General features: G+C 39.6%; 1 protein-coding gene and 1 long non-coding RNA gene across 2 annotated transcripts in view; one reads left to right on the forward strand and one right to left on the reverse strand.

Moving 5' to 3' along the window:
• The window catches only part of LOC111873770 (transforming growth factor-beta-induced protein ig-h3), a 43,192-nt gene extending 40,406 nt beyond the window's left edge, over window positions 1-2,786 (forward strand). The window contains exons 13-14 of the mRNA XM_023868718.2: window positions 690-812; window positions 2,250-2,786. Coding sequence (XP_023724486.1) covers window positions 690-812; window positions 2,250-2,351 — 225 coding nt within the window. The 3' untranslated portion in view covers window positions 2,352-2,786. The remainder of the gene's footprint in view (window positions 1-689; window positions 813-2,249) is intronic.
• The window catches only part of LOC117283036, a 289,651-nt gene that overhangs the window by 39,964 nt on the left and 227,509 nt on the right, over window positions 1-22,178 (reverse strand). The gene's annotated exons all lie outside the window — the stretch shown is intronic.

The raw sequence follows: 22,178 nt of genomic DNA on the forward strand, positions 1-22,178 counted from the left end.
GGTAGACATACACCATCCCTTCGGAAAAACATTCTGCCCCCATTGAAGGGTTGAAGAATGAAACAGCGAGTTTCTCCAAAACACTGGTTACAACCTAGGAAACGACATATCTCATGTCCCAGAAGACTTTAACCTTCATAATACAGTGAAAACCTCAATCACACAAGACAAACCGGGATAATAAAAAAATTTAATTTAAGGTTTATGGGCGTTAAACATAAAGGAAACGTCAAGGCAAAGGCTCTATAATTGTGTCTGGATAAGTGACTTCACTATTTGGTTTGACCCTGCCACACATCCCACGCTGTCTCTGTAGCCTGCTAAAAAGTGTCCATTTTTGCTTTTCATAATAATTCTCCTCAATACCTTGTTCTCAAACGCCCTCAGACTATGTTCCTTCCTTCATGTCAGAGACCAAGTTTCACACCCATACAGAACCACAGGCAAATTTATAGTTTTGTATACTTCAATTTTTATGTTTCTGGACAGCAGACGAGAAGAGACTGAATGATAGCAAGCATTACCCGAGTTCAATCGCCTCTTAATTTCCTCCTGAATCAGGTTTCGATCTGTTATCGTCGTTCCCAAATATCTGAACTGTGCCACATTTTCAAAACATCTGTTTCTTATCTTTACGGATAATACAAATAGGAAATAATTATGTTTAACAACAGCGCAAATTGTTTCAGACTATTAAGAATCATGTCGTTGACAACATGATGGCTTCAGAAGCCTTCAAGCCGGACCTTTACTATGACATCCAGACCAGACAGAACATCGTGGACGTTGTGCGGAAGAATGGGAAGCTGAAAGTAAGTTATCACATTATCCTCACATTTTAATTACCACAGGGTAGGCATCGGGGCACGCGGTAGCGTAGTTAGTTGAGGCACTATGCTACTAGCCGGAAGGTCGCGGGTTCGGATCCCGATGAGGTGAATATTTTCAATTGACCTAATCCTTCCAGCCGCACTATGGCCCTGGAGTCGACTCAGCCTCTAACATAAATGAGTACCAGGAAAATTCGTGGGTGTAAACGACGGCCGGCGCGTAAGGCTGACAACCTTACCGCCATCTATGAGCCAATTGTCTAGAGAAAATGTGGGAGCCTCAACGTCTCACATCCCTATGGGCCTTCACGGCCTGTTACAGGGACAGCTTTTACAATAAGCATCAGATTAATTCATTAGTTTACTCAACTGCACTTGTCATTCCAGATTATCAGTAAAGTAAAAGTAAAGCTATCCCTGTAACAGGCCGTGAAGGCCCATAGTTTTGAGACGTTGAGGGTCCCACATTATCTAGACAATCGGCTCAAAGATGGCGGTAAAGTTGTCAGCCTTAAGGGCCGGCAGCACTTTACTTCCCACGAAAATTATTTAATTAATTCCTGGTGCTCATTTCTGTTAGAGGCTGAGTAAACTCCAGGGCCTAGTGCGGCTTAGGATTAGATCAACTGCAAAAATCCAATGACCTCATCGGGACTTGAACCCGCGACCTTCCGGCTTGTAGCATAGCTCCTCAAGCAACTACGCTACCGCGTGCCAGATTATCAGTTTGTTTTATAATTAAAATCAAAGCAACTACCTCCATGGAGCAGAGTCGTTTAGGACTAAAAGTTTATACATTTTTTTTAATTCTGAGACTTTATTATTATGTTCACAAAGGCCCTCCTTTGGACCCAGCCCCGACCCGCTTGAATCAAGTCCCATGCTCTCAAGATTCATTTCAATATTATCCGGCAATTCTCATTTCCGTCTCGCAAGTAATTTCTTCCCCTAACATGTTGTGACTGAAACTTTCTATGCACTTCCATGCGAGCTACACGATTCACTGATCTCACCGTCCCTAACACTGTTTGCTTAAGCATACAAATTGTGAAGTTCCTTGCTATATAACACTCCCCTTCTCCTCGCTCCTTCCTCCTTCTTGGGACCACTTATTCTCCTCGAAAAGTTGACTTTATACATCTTGAACAGGATCTGATAGAAGGAAAGAGACAAATGGGAAGAACAAGGCGCAGGTGGGTGTTTAATATTGAAATGGATCTTAGAGAGATATGATGTGATGATATGGATTGGATTGATCTGGCTCAGGATAGGGACCAGTGGAGGGCTCTTGTGAACACGGTAATGAACCTTCGGGTTCCATAAAATGCTGGGAAATTCTTGAGTAGCTGCAGAATTGGCGGCTCCTCCAGAAGGGCTCAGCTCCGTAAGTGAGTGAACAGGATCTGTTCTATTTTCCAGGTGAATGATGCCACGGTGACCGACTGTGATATCCTCAGCACCAATGGTGTAATACACGTCATCAATAAAGTTCTTCTACCGGACCAGCATACTGAAGGCTGATGCGTCTGGATATCCTCTGTTTCCTGACGCCCATGTGTTGGAAATCATTAAGAAATCAGATATAAGAATTGGTACTGTTACATTCCGTATATTGCAGTTAAAAAACATAACATACATACGGATAAAACTGTTAAATACGTCCTACTTTAAGTCCTTTTTATCACGGCAAAGTCACAAACTTAAGACCAAATAGGATAAATAAAACGTAATTCACAAAGGTCAGTATTGTACCTGACGTTTTTATTTCGTAGAAATTAAAAAAAGAAGGCAATGAAAATGGAATAGACCAAAAGTGGAATGCAATAACCATTTTGTCTTCATATCAGACAACTCATTCGTTATTAAATTTACTTTTATTCTTGTTCATTAAATTGTGTGTAAACTTTCGAATGATGCATAAGTTACGTGCAAATATAATACAGTTGTGCCTGCTAATGAAAGTGACATCTCCCTTGACCTCTTAACGATCAATGCATGGGGGGAAAATTTTTATTTCCACCGAGGTTCAAATTGGTAATCTCAGATATAAATTATACACATAACAACATTATTTGTAAAATTATTATATAGCATTTATGCATACGCCCTACACGTTATGTTTATTGAGCCTCTTGCATTACCGATATTTTATTTTAGGTATTATGATTTGTACGAACTTGCGTTTTCTCGGTTAGACTTAGAACTCAAAATTATGTCATTTATAATGAGAAGAGTAATGTAACTAGAAGTGTATAACTTCAAACTATATGCATTCTTAAAAACTCAAATTTCAGAAACAGGTGTGAAGGGCACACTTCGCCCCAATCCTACTTAAATAATATTTGGGCAATAAAGTATTAATAACAAGCTTCTTTGGGGGTAATTTTACTAGAGTGGGGAACTCCAATTTCGATATAGCTACAATAACTAGTTTTGTGAAAGATTAATTATCAGATTTTCGTCTTAGCTTACTTAAAATGATATTAAGTTATTCATCTGTCGACACGTATAGTAATTTTTTGCTATTACAGATAAGCGTTAGAATGCAAAAGGGTCAAACATTATATTAAAACCTCAGCTATCAACTGCTGTCGTTTCATATTTATAGCCCAACTCTCTTCCTCTGCGAGAAAGAAATAGGATTACGAAATCAGCATTGTCTCTCTCTCTCTCTCTGTCTGTGTGTCTCGCCTTTGAACTTTTGAAACAACGACCGATTTTCAGGCAGTTTAGCAAGAAGATAACACCATTGAAGGCCTTCATGGTGGGTTGGCGACATTAACGACACTTAATTTTTTTTTCCTTGGCCCTACAGCCCCAGTGGGCCTAGGCCTACCTCCATGAACGTCTCCGTTCACTTCGGTTTTTCTTGATCTAAGATATACGGTAGGACTCCTTGGGCGGGTGATCAGCTCGTCGCAAGGCCTCTACCTGTACATTAACACAGAAAAACGCACACACACACACTAACTAAACATTCATGCCCTGAGTGGGATTCGAAACCACGATCCCGGTTTCCAAGCGATCGAAGACAGTACATGCCTTAGACCGCTCGGCTACCGTGACCGGCTCGATACTTAATTGGGGACTTGAAATACTACATGGTAATAGATATGCTAAGGATATTTAGGGGGAATTGAAATTAAAATTGACGTTTTGCGAATTTTTCTTTAGCTTTCTGCTGGATGGCGACATGTAACTACTTACTGGAACCAGGACTGTGAAATTTGGTATTGAGATAAGACAGCGTATCTCCACAGTAGGCATGAAATAATATTCAAAGCCAGTAATTACCAACATAATGACTATACTACGTTTTGAGATTAGATACAAAGATTAACGCAAATAAAATCTTTGCTTAGGTAATAAAATCTTCAAATAAAATAAAATAAAAATACCAATAGTACCAGATCTGTAGAATCTGCATGTAACAAGAAAATAAATTGCATGAGTTTTGCTTGGAACTCCTTACATATATCTGCATATTTCCTATACTAATATTATTAATTTAAAATTAATGACTGTTCATTGCAATAAATAAATACATAAGTATGTTTAGATAACATAAATATTCAGTTATTTTTGCTTCTCGAAGTGACGTCCTCACAAGAACACCGGAAACTACCGCTGTAGTTTCGCAAAGTGTGTTGGTTTGCACATGGCAAAATGGAATTCTAACAGATCTGGTTCTTAAGATCCCCGTTACTTTATGGCGTACAATTATTTCATTTATTGACATAAAGACAGATTTCATACATAATGGAACACATTCCCTTCCTCTCATGTGGTCTGTGGAACACTGAGGAAAATATATCTCTCGTCCGTTTCCAGCAGCTACTGAACGTAAATAAATCATGGCAAAGTTTCATTAGATACGAAAGGCCTTCCTAAAATTACCCAGTTACAATGCCTTTCATCCTTATTTTCCATCGAATTCATTTATCGAACCCGAGCCTTGAGAGGTTTCCACAATAGCAGGGGTCTTCTTCGGTACTGTCACCGCAAAATAATTGTAAATACGAATATATTGAAAGGTTCTGGCCAAGCCAACATTACGTTCAATAAAGCTTTAAGTCACGACCGTTTTTATTTAATGACTGTATTATTATGTAACTGATTGGATACAAGGGAAAGCAACTGAACAAAAACCCTTTTTTATTTTTACAGCTTTTACGTGTGAATTAGGACATTCATTGAATAATAGATTTCTGGTGTTTTAAAACCCCCTATATATGAGTATAAGATTTAGAAAAATAAAAATAATTTTAAACAAGCTTTACAAATTTTAGACAACGTAACCAAACCTTAATCCTATGTAAAATCTTTTACATGGCAAGACACATAATCCAATAATGAACGTGGATTAATTTTATTGTTTATAAACGCCCCGTGATGACATAAACAACAGAAACGTGTAGCAAAAATAATATTAATATACTAACTGATTTTATCGGCAATTTGAATCCGTCAGCTATTTACTAAAAGCATAAATTGTTACGATCAATATAGTAATACATAACTACATGGAGTTCATGTTTTATCCTTTACTGTAATGTTTCATTAATAAACATAAAAAACTTACAGTTAAAATTTTTTCATTGGCTATTTCCGTCGGGTTGGAACCAATTATCATAATTATAACTTCGAATAGTACGGATTCGAATAATACGATCACTTCGTGGGATTCATTATCCGCACTAATCGAGACCTAGCTGCATATATAAACAGCCTCCCCGCGTGGAGGCGGGGTCGAATACCTCCACCGTGACCCTGCGAGTCGCAGGAGGCGACGAAAAGGGAAGTCTCATATCTGAGACAGTAATATATGGTATCGACTGCCAAAGGACTCGAACCGGAGAAAGACTGCGCTGGCAAGGACCTTCAGCATATACAAATGAAGACGCGTCCTCTCGTCAGAGAGGGTGCCCCACAAAAACAAGACCGTAAATCCCAAACAGTAATAAATATCCGGTCATCAGCCCCAGTTGGGGCTCGACATCAAGACTTACTGACTGATTGACCGTCAGTCGCAATGTGACTTTGACTAGGACTTGGACTAACATGTAGGTTCAAGAAATAGTGACGTACCTACAGTTATTTGCATATATATCCTGTGTTGGACATCAAGTTCATTGACACCGCAAAGACTCGAAGAATGAATGTGGTAAACATGGTACGTTTGAGCACCTTAGATGTTTTTTTTATTGCTAGATTGGTGGGACTAAGTCCCTTGTACTGCGGCCACTTCTGGCCTATTGTACCAGCCCCAGATGATAGGTAAGGGTGATTGTGAAGCAATTGGTGGGATGAAGATTGACAGGGGAAACCGAAGTACTCGGAGAAAACCTACCCCAGCTCCAGTTTGTCCACCATAAATCCCACTTGACTAGGCCCAGGATCCAACCCGGGCAGCCGCGGTGGGAAGCCAGCGACTAACCGCTTGAGCTATGGCGCGGCCCTAAACCTTAGATGTTGATATTCGTTTACGTACACAACACCTTGTTTATAAATAGAATCCACGATTTATATAAGAAGACGGATTTCGGTTCAGTACCAACGAGCCCCTCTCAGATTTGCCTGGGACAACATGCAAACTAATGGATCTTTATCTTTCAAAAAGGGTAATTTGACAACTGAAGGGATGAACATTAATATTTTCTCCTCTTCGACCCGAACAAAACGATAGGCACTCTACCGGTATAAACATGAAGCTATTACGTCTCTCCCTTGTGAGATACTGTCATGTGCAATGATGAATTGAATGATTTTAACTCCTCCTTTTGTTCTTTACGATGTCACAGTGTTAGAGTAATGCACGAACTATGTATATTGGACACCTGTGCCCGAAATCGTTACACGAAAACGTCAGAGTTTCGGAACAGAGACATCAGACAGCAGCAGTAGCGGATGCAATGACATGAACATAGTAACAGTAACATCAGTGCCAGAGGCGATAGTAATGCAGGAGACGCTGACAACAATGGCAGAAGTGTATTTTAGTCGTGGCTGTTGTATGTATAACAGTAGTGTTTATAGAAGTATGTTTAAAGAACCAATACCGTTAAAAATATGTTTAACATTTCTGGCGCTGTTCCCTACACCTACGGATGTTATCTCTAACAAAGTGTCACAGTCTGTAGCCTTACGTATTCATTCCTTCGTCGCTATTGCTGAATATAACGACTTTAGAAGGAACAGACCCTATCAGGTTACAGTCAGCCGGGCGCACTGGCATCAAGACACACGTAGCTGCTAAGTGAACGTATAGCAAAAATTACAGAGTACCAGAGATGGAGTAGGATAATAATATATTGATAACGTGTGATAGAAACAAAAGGATATAAGCGACTGAATATGCAAGATCAAACATAAAAGAAATACTAAAATAAGGTTATGTTAAAAATTTTTAAGATCGATAAAACCCCGAAGAGGTCAAAACATCTAGAGCATATTTGAAGATTATGCCCATAAAACGAATTAAACAGACGCTCAGAGCATAGAATTATACACAGTGTGTCCAGGTTTTGTTAGGAATGTGTTCATTAAAAATACATGACGTGAATTATTTTCAAAATTTCATTTTTTTTATTCAAAATAGTCCCCTTCTGAATCAATACATAGCTGGAATCGATTGAAAAGTTTTCGAAAACAGTCACTATACTCCTTTTGTGGAATCGCATTTAAAACTGCGGTACATTCCCTTTGGATGTCCTGGATGATGTCGTGACGGTCTCCTTGCAACGCCAACGTAACTTTCGGAACAACCAGAAATCTGCTGGAGCCAAATCTCGCGAATACGGAGGATGACAAAGGACTGTGATCCCTTTTCTGGCCAAAGAAATCGCCCACGATCTTCGATTTGTGGGGTGGGGCATTGTCGTGGAGGAGCGACCAGGAACCGTGCTCTCGATATTCAGGTCGAATTCGAAGAATTCTCGCCCACAAACGATTGAGGACTCCGAGATAATAATCAGAATTCACTGTTTGACCTTCTGGCAGAAATTCCTTGTGAACGATTCCTTTGGAATCGAAGAAAACTGTTAGCAGTGTCTTTACTCGACTCTTTTACATGCGCACTTTCTTTGGTTTCGGCTTCTTTGGGCTCAACCTCGCTGCACTCTGCCGCTTTGTGAGAGGCTCATATTGAAAACACCATGTCTCGTCACCAGTAACAATCGATTTTGTAAATTTTGTATCATTTTGGGACGACCATAACATGTCTTTGCAGTGTTCAACTCTGGCGTGTTTTTCGTCACCTGACAGAGCGTGCGGTACAAACCGCGCACAGACCTTCCGTTTGCCCAAATCCTCGGTCAAAATTTGATGCACAGTAATTTTTGGTATTCCCAAAAGCTCCTCAATGAGTCTTGCAGAAACACATCTGTCTGATGCAAGGATTTCGGTCACATTTTTCACATTTTCTTCAGTGCGACTTGTTCTCGGCTTTGATGTACGTGGAGCGTCTTCAGTGTCCTCCCTGCCGTCATGAAATACAGCATACCATCGAAAAATGTTCGAGTGACCCAAACAATTACTATCGTACACACTTTTCATCACCTCGTACACTTCTCCATCTGTTTTGCTTAACTTCAAACAACATTTGATGTTGGCTCTCTGTTCAAACGCCATTTTCCGACGAGCGTCAGAACAGTACTGTTACATTCAAGGTCAGAACACATGATGCAGCGATGTTTGCGCTTTGAAATTATAGGCAGCCACAGCTGAAACTTCAAGAATCTTAACGCCACAACTCGCCAACAGATGGCAATGCAGGACAAAATTAAAAAAAAAAAAAATTCTAACACATCCTGGACACACCGTGTAAATCTAAAGGCTAGAGAGAAACATGAATAGCAATGAGATGACTATAATAAGAGTTTAGAGGCCGATGCAAGGAACTGAATTTGCGAAAACAAGATCAGGAAGACTATTAACCTTCGTTTATTTAGGGAGTTCGGAATCCTAACTCAGATAAGACAAGTAACCGTTAAGCCTGTACTTGTATTTAATACCGAGGGAGAAATTTTAATTGTAAATAGAAGCATTTATCAATTAAGTAATTAATTTAAATATTTGTTAGAAGTCTGTTCTATTAACATGTCATCTCTTTCTTGGTGTTCCCATATCTATACTACTCCTTGAATTATACTGAACTTGCAGGCACTGAAGTATACCAATCCTGTGTCGAGGAAAATACGTATTTATGCGGAAGAGGAACGAAGTAAGAGAAGGCTGGAGTAAACTACACAATAAAGAGCACCATGATTTGAACTCTTCGCCTAATATGATCAGCATGGTCAATTCCAAAAGGATGTGCTCGACGCATAAGATAAAGTTTTCGTATGAAAAAATCGAAGGAAAGAGGCCACAAGGAAAACCTGATCGTAGGTTCGGGGATAATATTAAAATGAATATTAAAGGAATGGGATGGGTTAATATGGAATTGATTCATCTTTGTGAAGACAGGTACCAGTGTCGGGCTCTTGTGACACGGTAATGAAACTTCGGGTTCCACTTTTTCAGTAGCTAAAAACTATTAGCTTCTTAACAAGAACTACCTCGGCAATATAGGGAGATGAGTGCCCAGCTTCGCGCTCCGGCCATTTTAACCTCTGAGAAAGAGCCTCTGGAACCGATTAAATAAAACAATGCGTGAGTTCTAGAGATGGCCTGAACACTGTGGAGAACGAAAGAAGTTTCTTTCCCTTTTGGGAATTCGAACCCCTCCAGCCCGAAGATTTGCCGCTATAAAGACAACCAACCCGACTCTGCATTTATATATATATATATTTTTTTTCAAAAATATCACGTGATCCATGCGGTATCAGTCAGTAAACTGATTCGAGCTTCTTGTACATTTTCAGATATCGATTGTAACGGACTTCGAGATGCAACCAGCACAACACATACTCAATTACCGACTGCTAATCCGTTTCCGTATAAATGCACTGCTCTCTATATTCAGGAAATAAAATTACAAAATACGACGTGGAATGTATACTGAATACTGTTGTAAAACTTTAAATAGATTTTGAAAACGCATCGCAGATGCCTTCTGCCAGAGAATTATCTTTCTAACTTGGTTATCTAATGACGCTGTTAGCATCGGGACTACAAAGCGCCTATGACAGGATGACTAATAAATATGGAGCGGTGGATGGAATGAAAATTGTCAGGGGGAAGCCAAATATTTGAGGAAAACCTGCACCAGAGCCACTTTGTCCGCTGACAATCCCATATGTCCTAGGTTCGAATACGGGACAATACCCCCGGTGGGAAGTCGGCGACTGACGTCCTGAGTTAAGCTAATTTCAGTGTAGATAATGTAGACTAAAGTTATTTCGTAACTGTCTATAACACGATACGTCCTCTGCTGTGAGTAATGTAAGAAATGTCAGTCAATGTTACACGATCTTAGCGTCCGATAGGTGGCATGACGTCTCTGCAATTTTGAATGCCTGTCGCAAACTATACGCCATCTCCAGGCGCACAGAGGGAACTACTGACGACACTGATGATATGTATGTCGGCAGTAACTTGAAAAATACATCGCACTTTCATACAAATAATTTTACTGCAATGCCCACTCAAAACAGGCATATTATTCATGTGACAAACGCCTAGTTATGTTGGACAGGATATTGTTTAAACCAATTTTCTCTCTTAACGGGGGAAAACAGGAGACTTGAGAAAAATATATGCTGTAAATTTCCCCTCTCTATACCCAAGTATAAAATAATATACGTTTGTAAGATATCAGACCGCCTCGGTGGTCTAGTGGTCAGAGTTCCTGACTGCAGATCCAGAGGTCCCGGGTTCGATTCCCGGTGCTCCAGCCTTTCTGAGAAGTTCTGGATCTGGAAAGGGGTCCACTCAGCCTCGTGAGTAAAACTGAGGAGCTACTTGAACGGAAAAGTAGCGGATCCGGTCTAGAAAACCGAAATTAACGGCCGTTGGGATTCGTTGCGCTGAACACGCGACACGCTCTATCCGCTAAAGTTGGCACTTCGTCCACAAGCGGCGGTCGCTCGATCGGTATCTTTCGCTTGCTGACTAAAGCCACGAAGTTTTTTAATATATCCGGGATTGACGCTGTGAACTCTATAGCATAGAAATAATATATAGAAGCATATAGGTTTGACGACGAAGGGGCACTGCTGTCACTTAATGTAGAGTTCTAAAATAATATACGGTAATATTTTTATAGTGGCCGTACAGAAAAGTTTCATACTTTTTTCAGTTTAATAACGATGGATGACGAACATTAAGAACTAGAAATGTGCAAGTATATACTAAGACACATCATGGGTATTCCTACTGAATATGAATGCAATATTCTTAATAAATGAGCAGTTACAAACAGGGGGATGGTGCAAATTTGTAAAGTTACATTTGATAAATATAACGCAGGATCTATACTGATACAGCTTAAGTACAGAGAACATTAGATTTGAAAAGCTGAATAAGAAAATTAGGAAGTGAAGATGTGGACTGGATAATGAACTTGGTAATAAACCTTTCGGAAACAAAGAAGTCGGAGTGTTTCTCCATGTGACGAGAGATAGAAGTTTCTCAAACAGATCGTTTCAAACAGATCCAATTAAAATATAATTGAAACTATCACAATCCCCAAGAAAAATATCACAAAAATATTCTTGTACATAAAAGGACAATAAATTTCTATAATTTCGTGGTCTGAAGAGAAAATGAATTTGGTGAATACTGAGATAATCCTAATAGAAAGTCCGTTGCAATTCAATAATTAATAATTAGTTCCTACCTTCTTCCTTCATTTACAAATTTCTTTGTTTATCCCTTTTGCCTTGAAAATATTATGGAGTGGGAACGACGTAACGTACACACTTAGACTGAAAAGTCACATACATTTTATCAAGACGGAGAAAATTGGTTCATGTCGTAACGGTGGGAAGTCACAGATTCTAATTTCGGGCGGGACACTGATTATTCTGAGATGTTTTGTGGTATTCATCATTTGCTCCATACAAATCGTCAGTTGAGTACAGTAGTGCACCATGTCTGAGTTTGAGGTTTTGGAATTAGCCTAATTGTAGTTTAAAGTCAAATCTTTATTTATTTACGTGCTTATTCATCAGTTCAGAGGTCAATTATAAAAGAATAACGAGTAATATAAAGAAACAAACCCACGGAGGTACCTGAAGGTGGTGCGACACAACAAGAAGTTTCAGAAGAGTTCATTATCAAGTTTTCGCACCAGAATGGATATAGGACACTTCAATACACATACGATGAAATGACAGTACCTCTAACTAGAACGATATCGCTTCCTGTCTCATTCCTTCCCATTCATCATCCTGACATTGGAATCTGTTGAATGGCAGAGACAACATAATTAACCAAACCGTAATATATAAAACAAGTCATAATAAGACGTCTGTTATTGTCTGTATACACATATAGTATGTATGCATGTAGGTGCGTATGTATTTATGTGTGTATGTATATATACGTATGTACTTATGTATGTATATACAATATTGTAACGTGTTACTTCCATGGTAATGCAATAACAGTGGGCCGTTGCGTAGGAATTGCAGAATCAACAAACGCGTTTCCCCAGAGATGGAAAGTTCACTGCGAAGCAACGGCCGCGGATATATAAAGGGGTTAATGCATTCGCCGAGTCAGTCTTGAGATAGTCGCCGTTGAAGACAGCTGAAGTCTAGCATTCGCCGAGTGCAGTCGAGAAGCGACTACAGCAAAAGGATTAACTGTGACATTGCAAGTATAACATGAAGGAGAATAAATTTTCGCTACACCCTTGACCTCCGTGAAGTTATTTGTCGCGTAATACAGCCAACATGTGAATATATATATATATATATATATATATATTCACATGTTATATATGATATACGAATATCGTATATGCATATGATATACATGATATATATCAATAAAAATATATATGTGTGTATATGTGTTTGTGTGTGTATATACACACACGTACCCGAGGAAATGCTGCACGTCTGTAGATATATTTTCTTTCTTGTTTGCATATGCCGAAATAAGTTTAAATACAAGACGTATATTTAAGTCAGTATAAATTATGTAAGGCAGGAATATGGAAAAGGGATTCGCTCAGAAGATTTCATTACGGAAAGAGAATGAATAGGAGACGACATAGGTAGAGACGAAGGGGACAGCGCAAAGTCGGCAATGCAGATGCACAAGAGAAAAGAGATAAAGCATGTATTGGAAAATTGAAATCTTGGAATGACAAAGCACTGAGTCTGCTTCTGAAACCCTTCAAGAATCGAGACAGGAATTGCTTATAAAATATGCGCCGATTAAAGCTTCAAGGTCCTCAGAGATTATCAAGGTTCAGTACTATTCACGACTTCAGAACAGAACTTGTACAAACACCATAATAATCATGATAGTGACGACGATGATGATGATGATGATAAACCAAAATTATGAGTTTATATCGGATAAATATATACGGGCCTTTATTATTAGAGAAATTAAGAGACCGCGGATCGTAAAAATATCAATAAAAATCTATAATTAACGCATTTACTCCCCCGTAAAACTGTATCTGCTGTTCTGTCTGAGGTACTTTCTATCTCATATTAAAAGAATAATATAAATTGAGATATTTTGAGAACATGGTGCTCAGACTAATATATCTATCTGTCTATGACTCTACAGCCCTTGTGGATCTCGGCCTCCTTTTCAGTTTCTTAATTTATACACAGTCAGTAGGACTCCTTGGACGGGGGATCAGCCAGTCGCAAGGCCGCTACATACACAGAGAACAACACAGACACATAATAAACGCAAACAGAAATCCGTGCCTCCGATAGGATTCGAGTGGGCGTAGATGGTTCATGCCTTAGACCGCGCGGCCACTGTGATCGACAGTGAGAGTAATAGTTGATCCCAGCTGTATTCAAGGCACTAGAAGAGAAGAGAGTACTTGGAGTACCTAATCATACAGATCGTAATAATATTAAACCAGATCTTAAATAACTAAGGCAGGGTTGTGTGGCTCATAAACCACTGCAAATTCTTTGATTACCTGAGTACTTTTAGTTACCCAAGTCAGTTTCATGGAAACGATTAGTTAATTCAAGAATAAAGTATAAACATTTTAACTAACGATACGATAAGTTCACCGACAGGAAAGATTAGCAAACACTGTTTGCTTGGCCTCCCAAAAGTCAAGGTATCTTAAACACGCTACACTAGTTGGGAAGAATTCAGTTCCGGTTCCGTGGTTGCAGCACGTATTGAAGCCTGCACCTTCCTCATAGTGTAGAGCCAGTTGATTCATCACGGTAACTAGATCTTAGGGCAGAACCATCCTTTTTGAGAAGGTCGAGAAACGTTCAACTAGCCAAGAAACCACCCATCTCTTCCGTATCTCGAAAATATATTCCGTGTTCACTAGGTTCTTTTCAGCCAGCTGAAACCAGTTCAAGCCCTCAAACAATTCATTTTTATTCATTTCAACATTTCTCACCCCCCCCCTCGTATTTAGAAGAAAGAGTCCAAAACTACAAAGACATGTGGCATACTAACACCTCACTAATTAATTCTTGAAGAATAACTTACGCAATTACGAATTGCTAACCAGGCAGACGAAGAAATGTTTGACGACAGAGAAGACAACATAAGGACATTCTTTGAAATGGAACAGGCTAATAAAAGCTTAGCTTGAAGTATATGATGATAATGATGATAATTTCTCCTTCCCATTTTTCACATTAAAATTATAACTAACATGCAGAAGATACAAATCTTCATAACCCCTGCTGTGAGATCCTCAAGCCTTAAAAGATAATCCCAAATTCTGGTGTTCTAACAGCGATTATTTATATTGCAATATTTTATGTCATGACACCGAGCAGTCTTATAGGAGGATATCGATGTTTCGAAGTAATTTGCTGTCCATCTTCAAGGTAGAGTCCGAACCGTGAAGGGGAGGCAGCATTTTCCTCCAAAACTTCGGTATCCCCCTACAAAATTTCGTAGTGTAGCAACCCAGAAGACTACAACTTAAATAAAATTAAGATCATTTTTAATCTGCTACTGGATAAATATCAAGAAAGACACTTTATTTGCTGAGGGCAAGACTAGTTTTGTACGTGTATTAATTTGCTGTCCTGAATCTGACCTGGGTAACTCAGTTCGTGGAAGAGAGAGTAGTTCTCGAGAAGCTAATGGTTGACCGGCTAGTCTCCCACTATAATATGCACAAGAACATAACTTAACCCGTTTTAATATACCTGTCACTCACTCACACACTCACTCAAGGAGCTGAGCTCTTCTTGAGAAGCTACCAATTGTGCAGCTACTAAAGAACTTCCCAGCATATTATGGAACCCGAAAGTTCGTTACCGTGTTCGCAAGAGCCCTTCACTGGTCCATATTTTAATATTCCTGTACACAAATAAATCCCTTAACAAAGCTTTCCAATTTATTTCAATAAATTGTATGCTCAGTATTTAATTCATTAATTATCAAACGCTTTAACATCTGATGCAGGTTTCATTAAACTTACGTTCCAGTACATTTAGAATTTAGATACGTAAATTTGGGAGCGGCATGTACTGTCTTCGCTCGCTTGGAAACCGGGATCGTGGGTTCGAATTCCACTCAGGGCAAGGATGTTTAGTTTGTGTGTGTGCATTTTTCTGTGTTTGTGTACAGGTAGAGGCTTTGCGACGAGCTGATCACTCGCCCAAGGAGTCCTACCGAATGTGTAAGATCTAGAAAAACCGAAGTGAACGGAGAAGTTCATGGAGGTAGGCCTAGGCCCACTGGGGCTGTAGTGCCAAGGAAAAAATTTGGCAGCTAACAACGTGTTTAGTGTTACTGTACTGAAACAACAGGTTTATTAATACTTCACCTTTGTTCAACTTATCTCGTTGTAACACGGAAGGGACATGACGGACGGATAATGAAGTGTAAACACGGAAACTGTCCTGCGGTCTGTCCGAAGCAGGAAGACAACTTCACATTTGAGTTCCAGGAAGCAGCAGCTCTATACGCATAGAGAACAGACGTGGCAAGACGCCACTGCTGCTGCTGCTGTCACGGGCACGGCGTTCCGTGGATTCCAGGTTTGTCAAAATACATTGCTCTAGAACCGGGAATGTATCGGGCCCATTTATTCAACAACAAATTGCTAGAATGTGAGATAGGGAACAAGAAGAGAGAGGAAAACACATATGAATCGGGGGAGAAAGTTGAGAGTTGAGGTCGCCGCTGTGATGAGTGTCAAGAATGTGGTTTTCTGAGATATGGTTCCGTGTAATTTGGTTTCGAGAAAGCTTGCTGTTCTTATATTCGTCTTCTACCCTGAGGAAGGAAGCAGCGGAATTTTTCGAAACACTGGTACCTACCTACCAAACTACATGGCGTCAGAACCTAGATGACAGAAAACTTACAGAAATAATGTAAGGCGTAAGAGGACAGAGAAAGAGAATAGAATAAACCGCGTAAGAAATAAAAGTGGAAAGAGAAAGTAAGAAAGAAACAGAAAGTAAGAATGAAAGAAAGAAACCGAAAAGGGAGAAAGAAAAAAAGAAAGAAAGAATGAGACAAAGGTACAACAAAACGAAGAAAAGAAAGAAAGAAAGAAAGGAAGAACGAAAGATGTTTTATCAGAGGATGTTATTTCTATCGGTTTGTAAAACTTCGTGTTGAGGTTCTTATCTTCAAGGCGAACTTGTTGGTTCGTGCCAAATAACAGCTTCAGAGTACACTTCAGCGAACGTGATAGCTCTATCTACATACTAAATATTCCGGTACATCTGCTAAACACGGCGCTGTGCTTGTCCTACTGAGCATCACCTAATTTTTACTAGCTTCTACTCACAATTCCTGTTTAAAGGACAGTCCTTTCGATTGTGAATTTAAAATTGAGGCAAGAGCCAATATAAATCGAGCGTTATCGGTCAGTGACACCGAAATTGAATTCTTTTTCCTTTTACCAAACAACCGAAACGTCACATGGACCGATGCAGTCAGAAAATTTTCAGCCAACTTAATCCCTACCGGGGCTAGTTCCAGACTCCTTTATGTTATTTAAATATGTGGGTTTAAAATTATATTATTTTAAAATTAAATATAATCACCAAAATTTATATTTTGTTCTGCTTTTCTTATAACAGAAGAAAGGTTTATACATCATGAAAGCAATCAGTCATATTGAGAAAATAAAAATGTTGGCTTCAAGGGGGGGCGGAAGCAATTAGAAACAAGGCCTATTTTTATTTGCTGGGACTACAATATATCTCCTGTGAAGAGAAAAGGAATTTTAATATGAAAATTGAATTTGTCAGTGTACTTAGAATTACAAATCAACCTCCAAACCGTCACTAGCTTCGAGACATATGAAATCGCACGTGCTAGATGAACAGTGCCTCATGGGAGTGACTAAAGGAAATAAGAATAACTGATCAGAAGAGACTGATATCAACACAAATACATTTCTTGAGAGGTGCGACATATGAACGCAGTGAAGAAAATATGCGAAGAAAACTACACATTTTAAAAGTAACAGAATTTATAGATCTATGAATTTTGGTACCATGTTAGGTGGGTCCCTGTCACAACGGCATGGCGCGCCCTCAGGTTGCGGATGGAGGAGACGCCCTCCAATTTTGGAGGGAAGCTGCGAATATATTGAATAGGCAGTCGCGGACAGCCGACAAGGGGTAGCCCTCCAGCTTGGGGGTTGGACGTGGGGCTAACAACTCCTCACCGTAAAAATCATTATGTTAAGAAAATGAACACAAAGCCTCGGATTCTCCAGAATGAAAGAGACCACTGGGAAGACCAAGTCGTAGGTGGGTGAATAATATTAAAATGGATCTTAGAGAGATAGGATGGGATGGTATGGATTGGATAGATCTGGCTCAGGATAGGGACCAGTGGAGGGCTCTTGTGAACACGGTAATGAACCTTCGGGTTCCATAAAATGTTGGGAAGTTCTTGAGTAGCTGCAGAATTGGCGGCTTCTCGAGAAGGGTTCAGCTCCATGAGAGGGTGAGTGCATAAATCGAACACAATATTTAGTTACGGAGGTAAGTAATAGAACATACATGTGATGCAATAAACTTTCGCAGTTTCGGTACTTCCTATTTTGATCAAGGCGAATTTGTAATATTTCTATTGTAAATTTGAAATTTCTTTTTCCAGCACAGTTCATTGTCAGACCAATCCGGGCAAAGAACAAGTGTTCTCGATGGTATTTATGTGTATGTGTAAATGCATAGGCAAACAAAAAATGTGACTCAGCTTAATGTAAATTAGTAATTTCTAATATACCCAAGAGCAAAGGGAGGGCGCTCATATTAAACTTAAATAAAGAAACTGTAACTCTCTGGGATATCTAAGGCTGCCGCTCTATGCAATTATTTCCTTGCAAAGCGTGACGCACCCAGAGGAATAGCTACCACCTTCATGTTTCCAGCGCTTGGTCAAAGCCACGGTGATGGCATACACCACACCGATTTCTTCATTCTCAACGTAATTAAACCCAACTGAAGCTGAATTTTCATGGTTAACGGAATGTGTTACCTTACAAACAGTACTGTTGAATATATCCTCTTATGAACGTGTCTTCATCAGCTAAGAAATGTAAATATGGTCAAATAACGGATGGCATGTGCATGAAGACACTCAAATACATAAAACTTACTAATTTTTCCTTCTCTTTATATAGCTCTATGTAAATGTCCGTCAGATTAAGTTACTGCATAGGAAGTCCTACAATTTTACAGAAACCAAAACCGTGGTTGTACAGGAAATATAGGCCAGTTCACGTTCACAATCTTACCTCTCAGAGGCCGTTCATTGTGTTGGTACTACTGACAGTGGGAAATTAGGAAGCAGGAGTTTGGGTTACTTACAATGGCATCATCTCATAAAAACGTTTCCAGTATTTCTCGGTTTGAAAAATACGAACGTAAAGACAGACATGGTTTTTATTTCGTACATTTTGTGCAAAAACGCACATTAACAATAACTGCGGCAATGTTTTTTTTCTATTTAATATCACTTTTAATAAGTCTGATTATTATATAGAGTTGAATGAGAGGAAAATCATCAAGAAGCGAATCCGAAAGGAAGTGTGGGAAAAAGATTGTGGTTTAATTAAGATATTACTGCAGCAATTTCCAGGAGGAGCTGAGGAAGACCATGAAGAAAACTTATGTAAGGACGATGAAGAAAGCAGTCTTCTGGGATTTGGCACCGTGTATATGTGGTGTTAACCGACGTTTCGGAGGAACGTATCGCCCCCATCTTCAGGGTAGAAGAAAAAGTATAAGAAATCTGCAAGCGACAACACCGTGAGAAACGGTAAAGCAGACTCACGGTGTTGTCGCTTGCAGATTTCTTATACTTTTTCTTCTACCCTGAAGATGGGGGCGATACGTTCCTCCGAAACGTCGGTTAACACCACATATACATGGTGCCAAATCCCAGAAGACTGCTTTCTTCATAGTCACCGACGTGAAAGCCTCAAATCTTACTTATGTAAGGACGGTTGGACTTCGAAAGGAAATCTGTATCCAGGACATCTCACATGTGAAGCAGAAGTGCTAATCACCCCCCCGCAACGTTATCTTAGTGCGGGGGTATAGGGTGATTACGCTTAAGTAATTTTCTTGAAAACAAATATATAACGTATTCTTAAAATGAACTGTAGCAGAATTATTAAATCGCTCATTTCATATTTCTCATATTGCAATTAAATGTGTATTAATTGCATTAATCTTTTATATGTATCTTTATTAAACTTTGTGGCCTGGGGTTTACTCAGCCTCTAACAGAAATGAGTACCAGGAATTAATTAAAAGTAATTTTCCTGGGGAGTAAAGCGCGGCCGGAGCGTAAGGCTGACAACCTTACCGCCATCTTTGAGCCGACTGTCTAGCTAATGTGGGACCCTCAACGTCTCACAACCCTATGGGCCTTCACGGCCTGGTACAGGGACAGCTTTACTTTTTTTTTGCCTTTTTTAAAGAACGTAAAAAAGGAAATTCAACCCCTTAACGCACTATGAAAGTTAGTGCAGTGGAGGAAGCTATTAATTTTTACTTACCATTAAGTGATGTGGCAAAATATAGCAGTTCTCTAATCTCCAGTAGCACTGAAAACTGACAAAGAGAGGGATGAAACTGCACCACAAAAGGCAAAAACGTAACTTGTAGCGCGCAGGAAGATAGGAGTAGGAATAAGATGTGAAAAGTGAGGTAAGATAATGAATAATAAAGAGTGCCAGAACACGATAAAACATATAAAGAGAAGAGCCAATGGATAGAAAGATGTATACATATTTAAATAGAAATTTGTAATAATTATGGCGAAGACTATATAACAAGAAATAAAGGCATGGAACTCATAGAAAAGTACGTATTGTACATCTTCCTTTGATGGTGGATTATGCTAATAGTTTGAGAGCTTTTGCTGGGTTTTGAAATTATAGACGGATAAGTAATTTACCGTTCGCTGCCGGCCTACGAACGACTTACTAAAGACGAGAATTTATAGTCTGGGAGGCCTACATGCTCAGCGATTTCAATGTAGTTTTGTACATTAGAATCAGGAGAGATAATAGAGGATTTATGGGTATATTTTAAACACGATTATCATGGTAAAGAACTAATTAAGAGCACAGAAACACATATATGCTTTTACGAATTGTTTCCTTCACACAGCACGCAACTGCTTTTCCATAACGTTTACACTTTAAACTTCCGATACTTTGCAACTTTTGATAACATAAGGTTTTTTCCCTTGTCACTACAGCCCCAGTGGGCCTAGGCCTACCTCCATGAACTTCTCCGTTCACTTCGGTTTTTCTTGATCTTACACATTCGGTAGGACTCCTTGGGCGGGTGATCAGCATATTCAGGAAGATAATCAATAGGGAGAACTTACTTACTTACTTACTTATGGAGCTGAGCCCTTCTTGATAAAAAGCCAAATCTGCATCTACTCAAGAATTTCCCAGCATTTTATGGAACCCGAAGGTTCATTACCGTGTTCACAAGAGCCTTCCACTGGTCCTTATCCTGATCCAGATCAATCCAATCCATACCATCCTATCCTATCTCTCTAAGATAAATCAAATTTCTCTAAGATCCATTTTAATATTGTCCACCCACCTACGTCTTGGTATTCCCAGTGGTCTCTTTCCTTCTGGCTTTCCCACCAATATCCTATAAGCATTCCTCTTCTGCCCCATTCGTGTTAGAAGTTAAAATTTTATATTAAAAATAGATCTTAGGGGATTGTGTGTGTGGCGATGTGGACCTTATTCAACTAGCTAAAGATATGATGAAATTTCGGGTGTTCTTGAAGAGAACACTAAATGTTCATGTTCCACAATAAGAAAGGATTCCTTGAGAGGCCGAGGAACAATAAAATTATCAAGGGCAACCCTATACGATGCAGTTAAATCTATTTAATCATACACGTACACACGAGCTAACACGGCGTAATCTTGTTAGGGAGGAAAGCGTAAAACACAGCACAATAGACAGGCCTATCTGACTGATGCTCAGGATTAATAATAACTGTACAACACGCTTGCAACATAAACCTTTTTTCAATAAACAGAATGTGACATTTTCTTTAAGACTTTTCATAAAGAACGCCGTTAATATTTTAAACTTCGATTATTTTGTTCGCCGATAGTAATGCCATGTTCATAAAGTCCATGCATGAACAGCGCGTCGGATTACCAGAGAGGCCATTCTGGGCCCGACTTGTGAATGCAGTTGCAAGAACTAATTACGTAACACAAAGTAAGCTGTTTATAATTTGTTGACATAGATGAGTAACTCACGCCATAAGGCATTAAATCGCGGTAGCAAAATCAGGGGCGACCCAAACTGCTTGAACTTTGAACAATACACATGATATTTGTTTTTACTGCAGTAATTGTCAGAGGGCCGGTCACGGTAGCCGAGTGCTCTAAGGCATGTACTGTCTTCGCTCGCTTGGAAACCGGGATCCTGGGTTCGAATCCCACTCAGGGCATGGATGTTTAGTTTGTGTGTGTGCGTTTTTCTGTGTTTGTGTACAGGTAGAGGCCTTGCGACGAGCTGATCACCCGCCCAAGGAGTCCTACCGAATGTGTAAGATTGAGAAAAACCGAAGTGAACGGAGAAGTTCATGGAGGTAGGCCTAGGCCCACTGGGGCTGTAGTGCCAAGGAAAAAAAAACTGTTAGAGGAAGGCCGCGCCATAGCTCAAGAGGTTAGTCGCTGGCTTCCAACCGCGGAGTTCCAGGTTCAAACCCGTGTCTGATCAAGTGTGATTTGTGGTGGACAAAGTGGCGCTG

This window comes from Cryptotermes secundus, unplaced genomic scaffold (assembly GCF_002891405.2).
Source record: "Cryptotermes secundus unplaced genomic scaffold, Csec_1.0 scaffold142, whole genome shotgun sequence".
NCBI lineage: Eukaryota > Metazoa > Arthropoda > Insecta > Blattodea > Kalotermitidae > Cryptotermes > Cryptotermes secundus.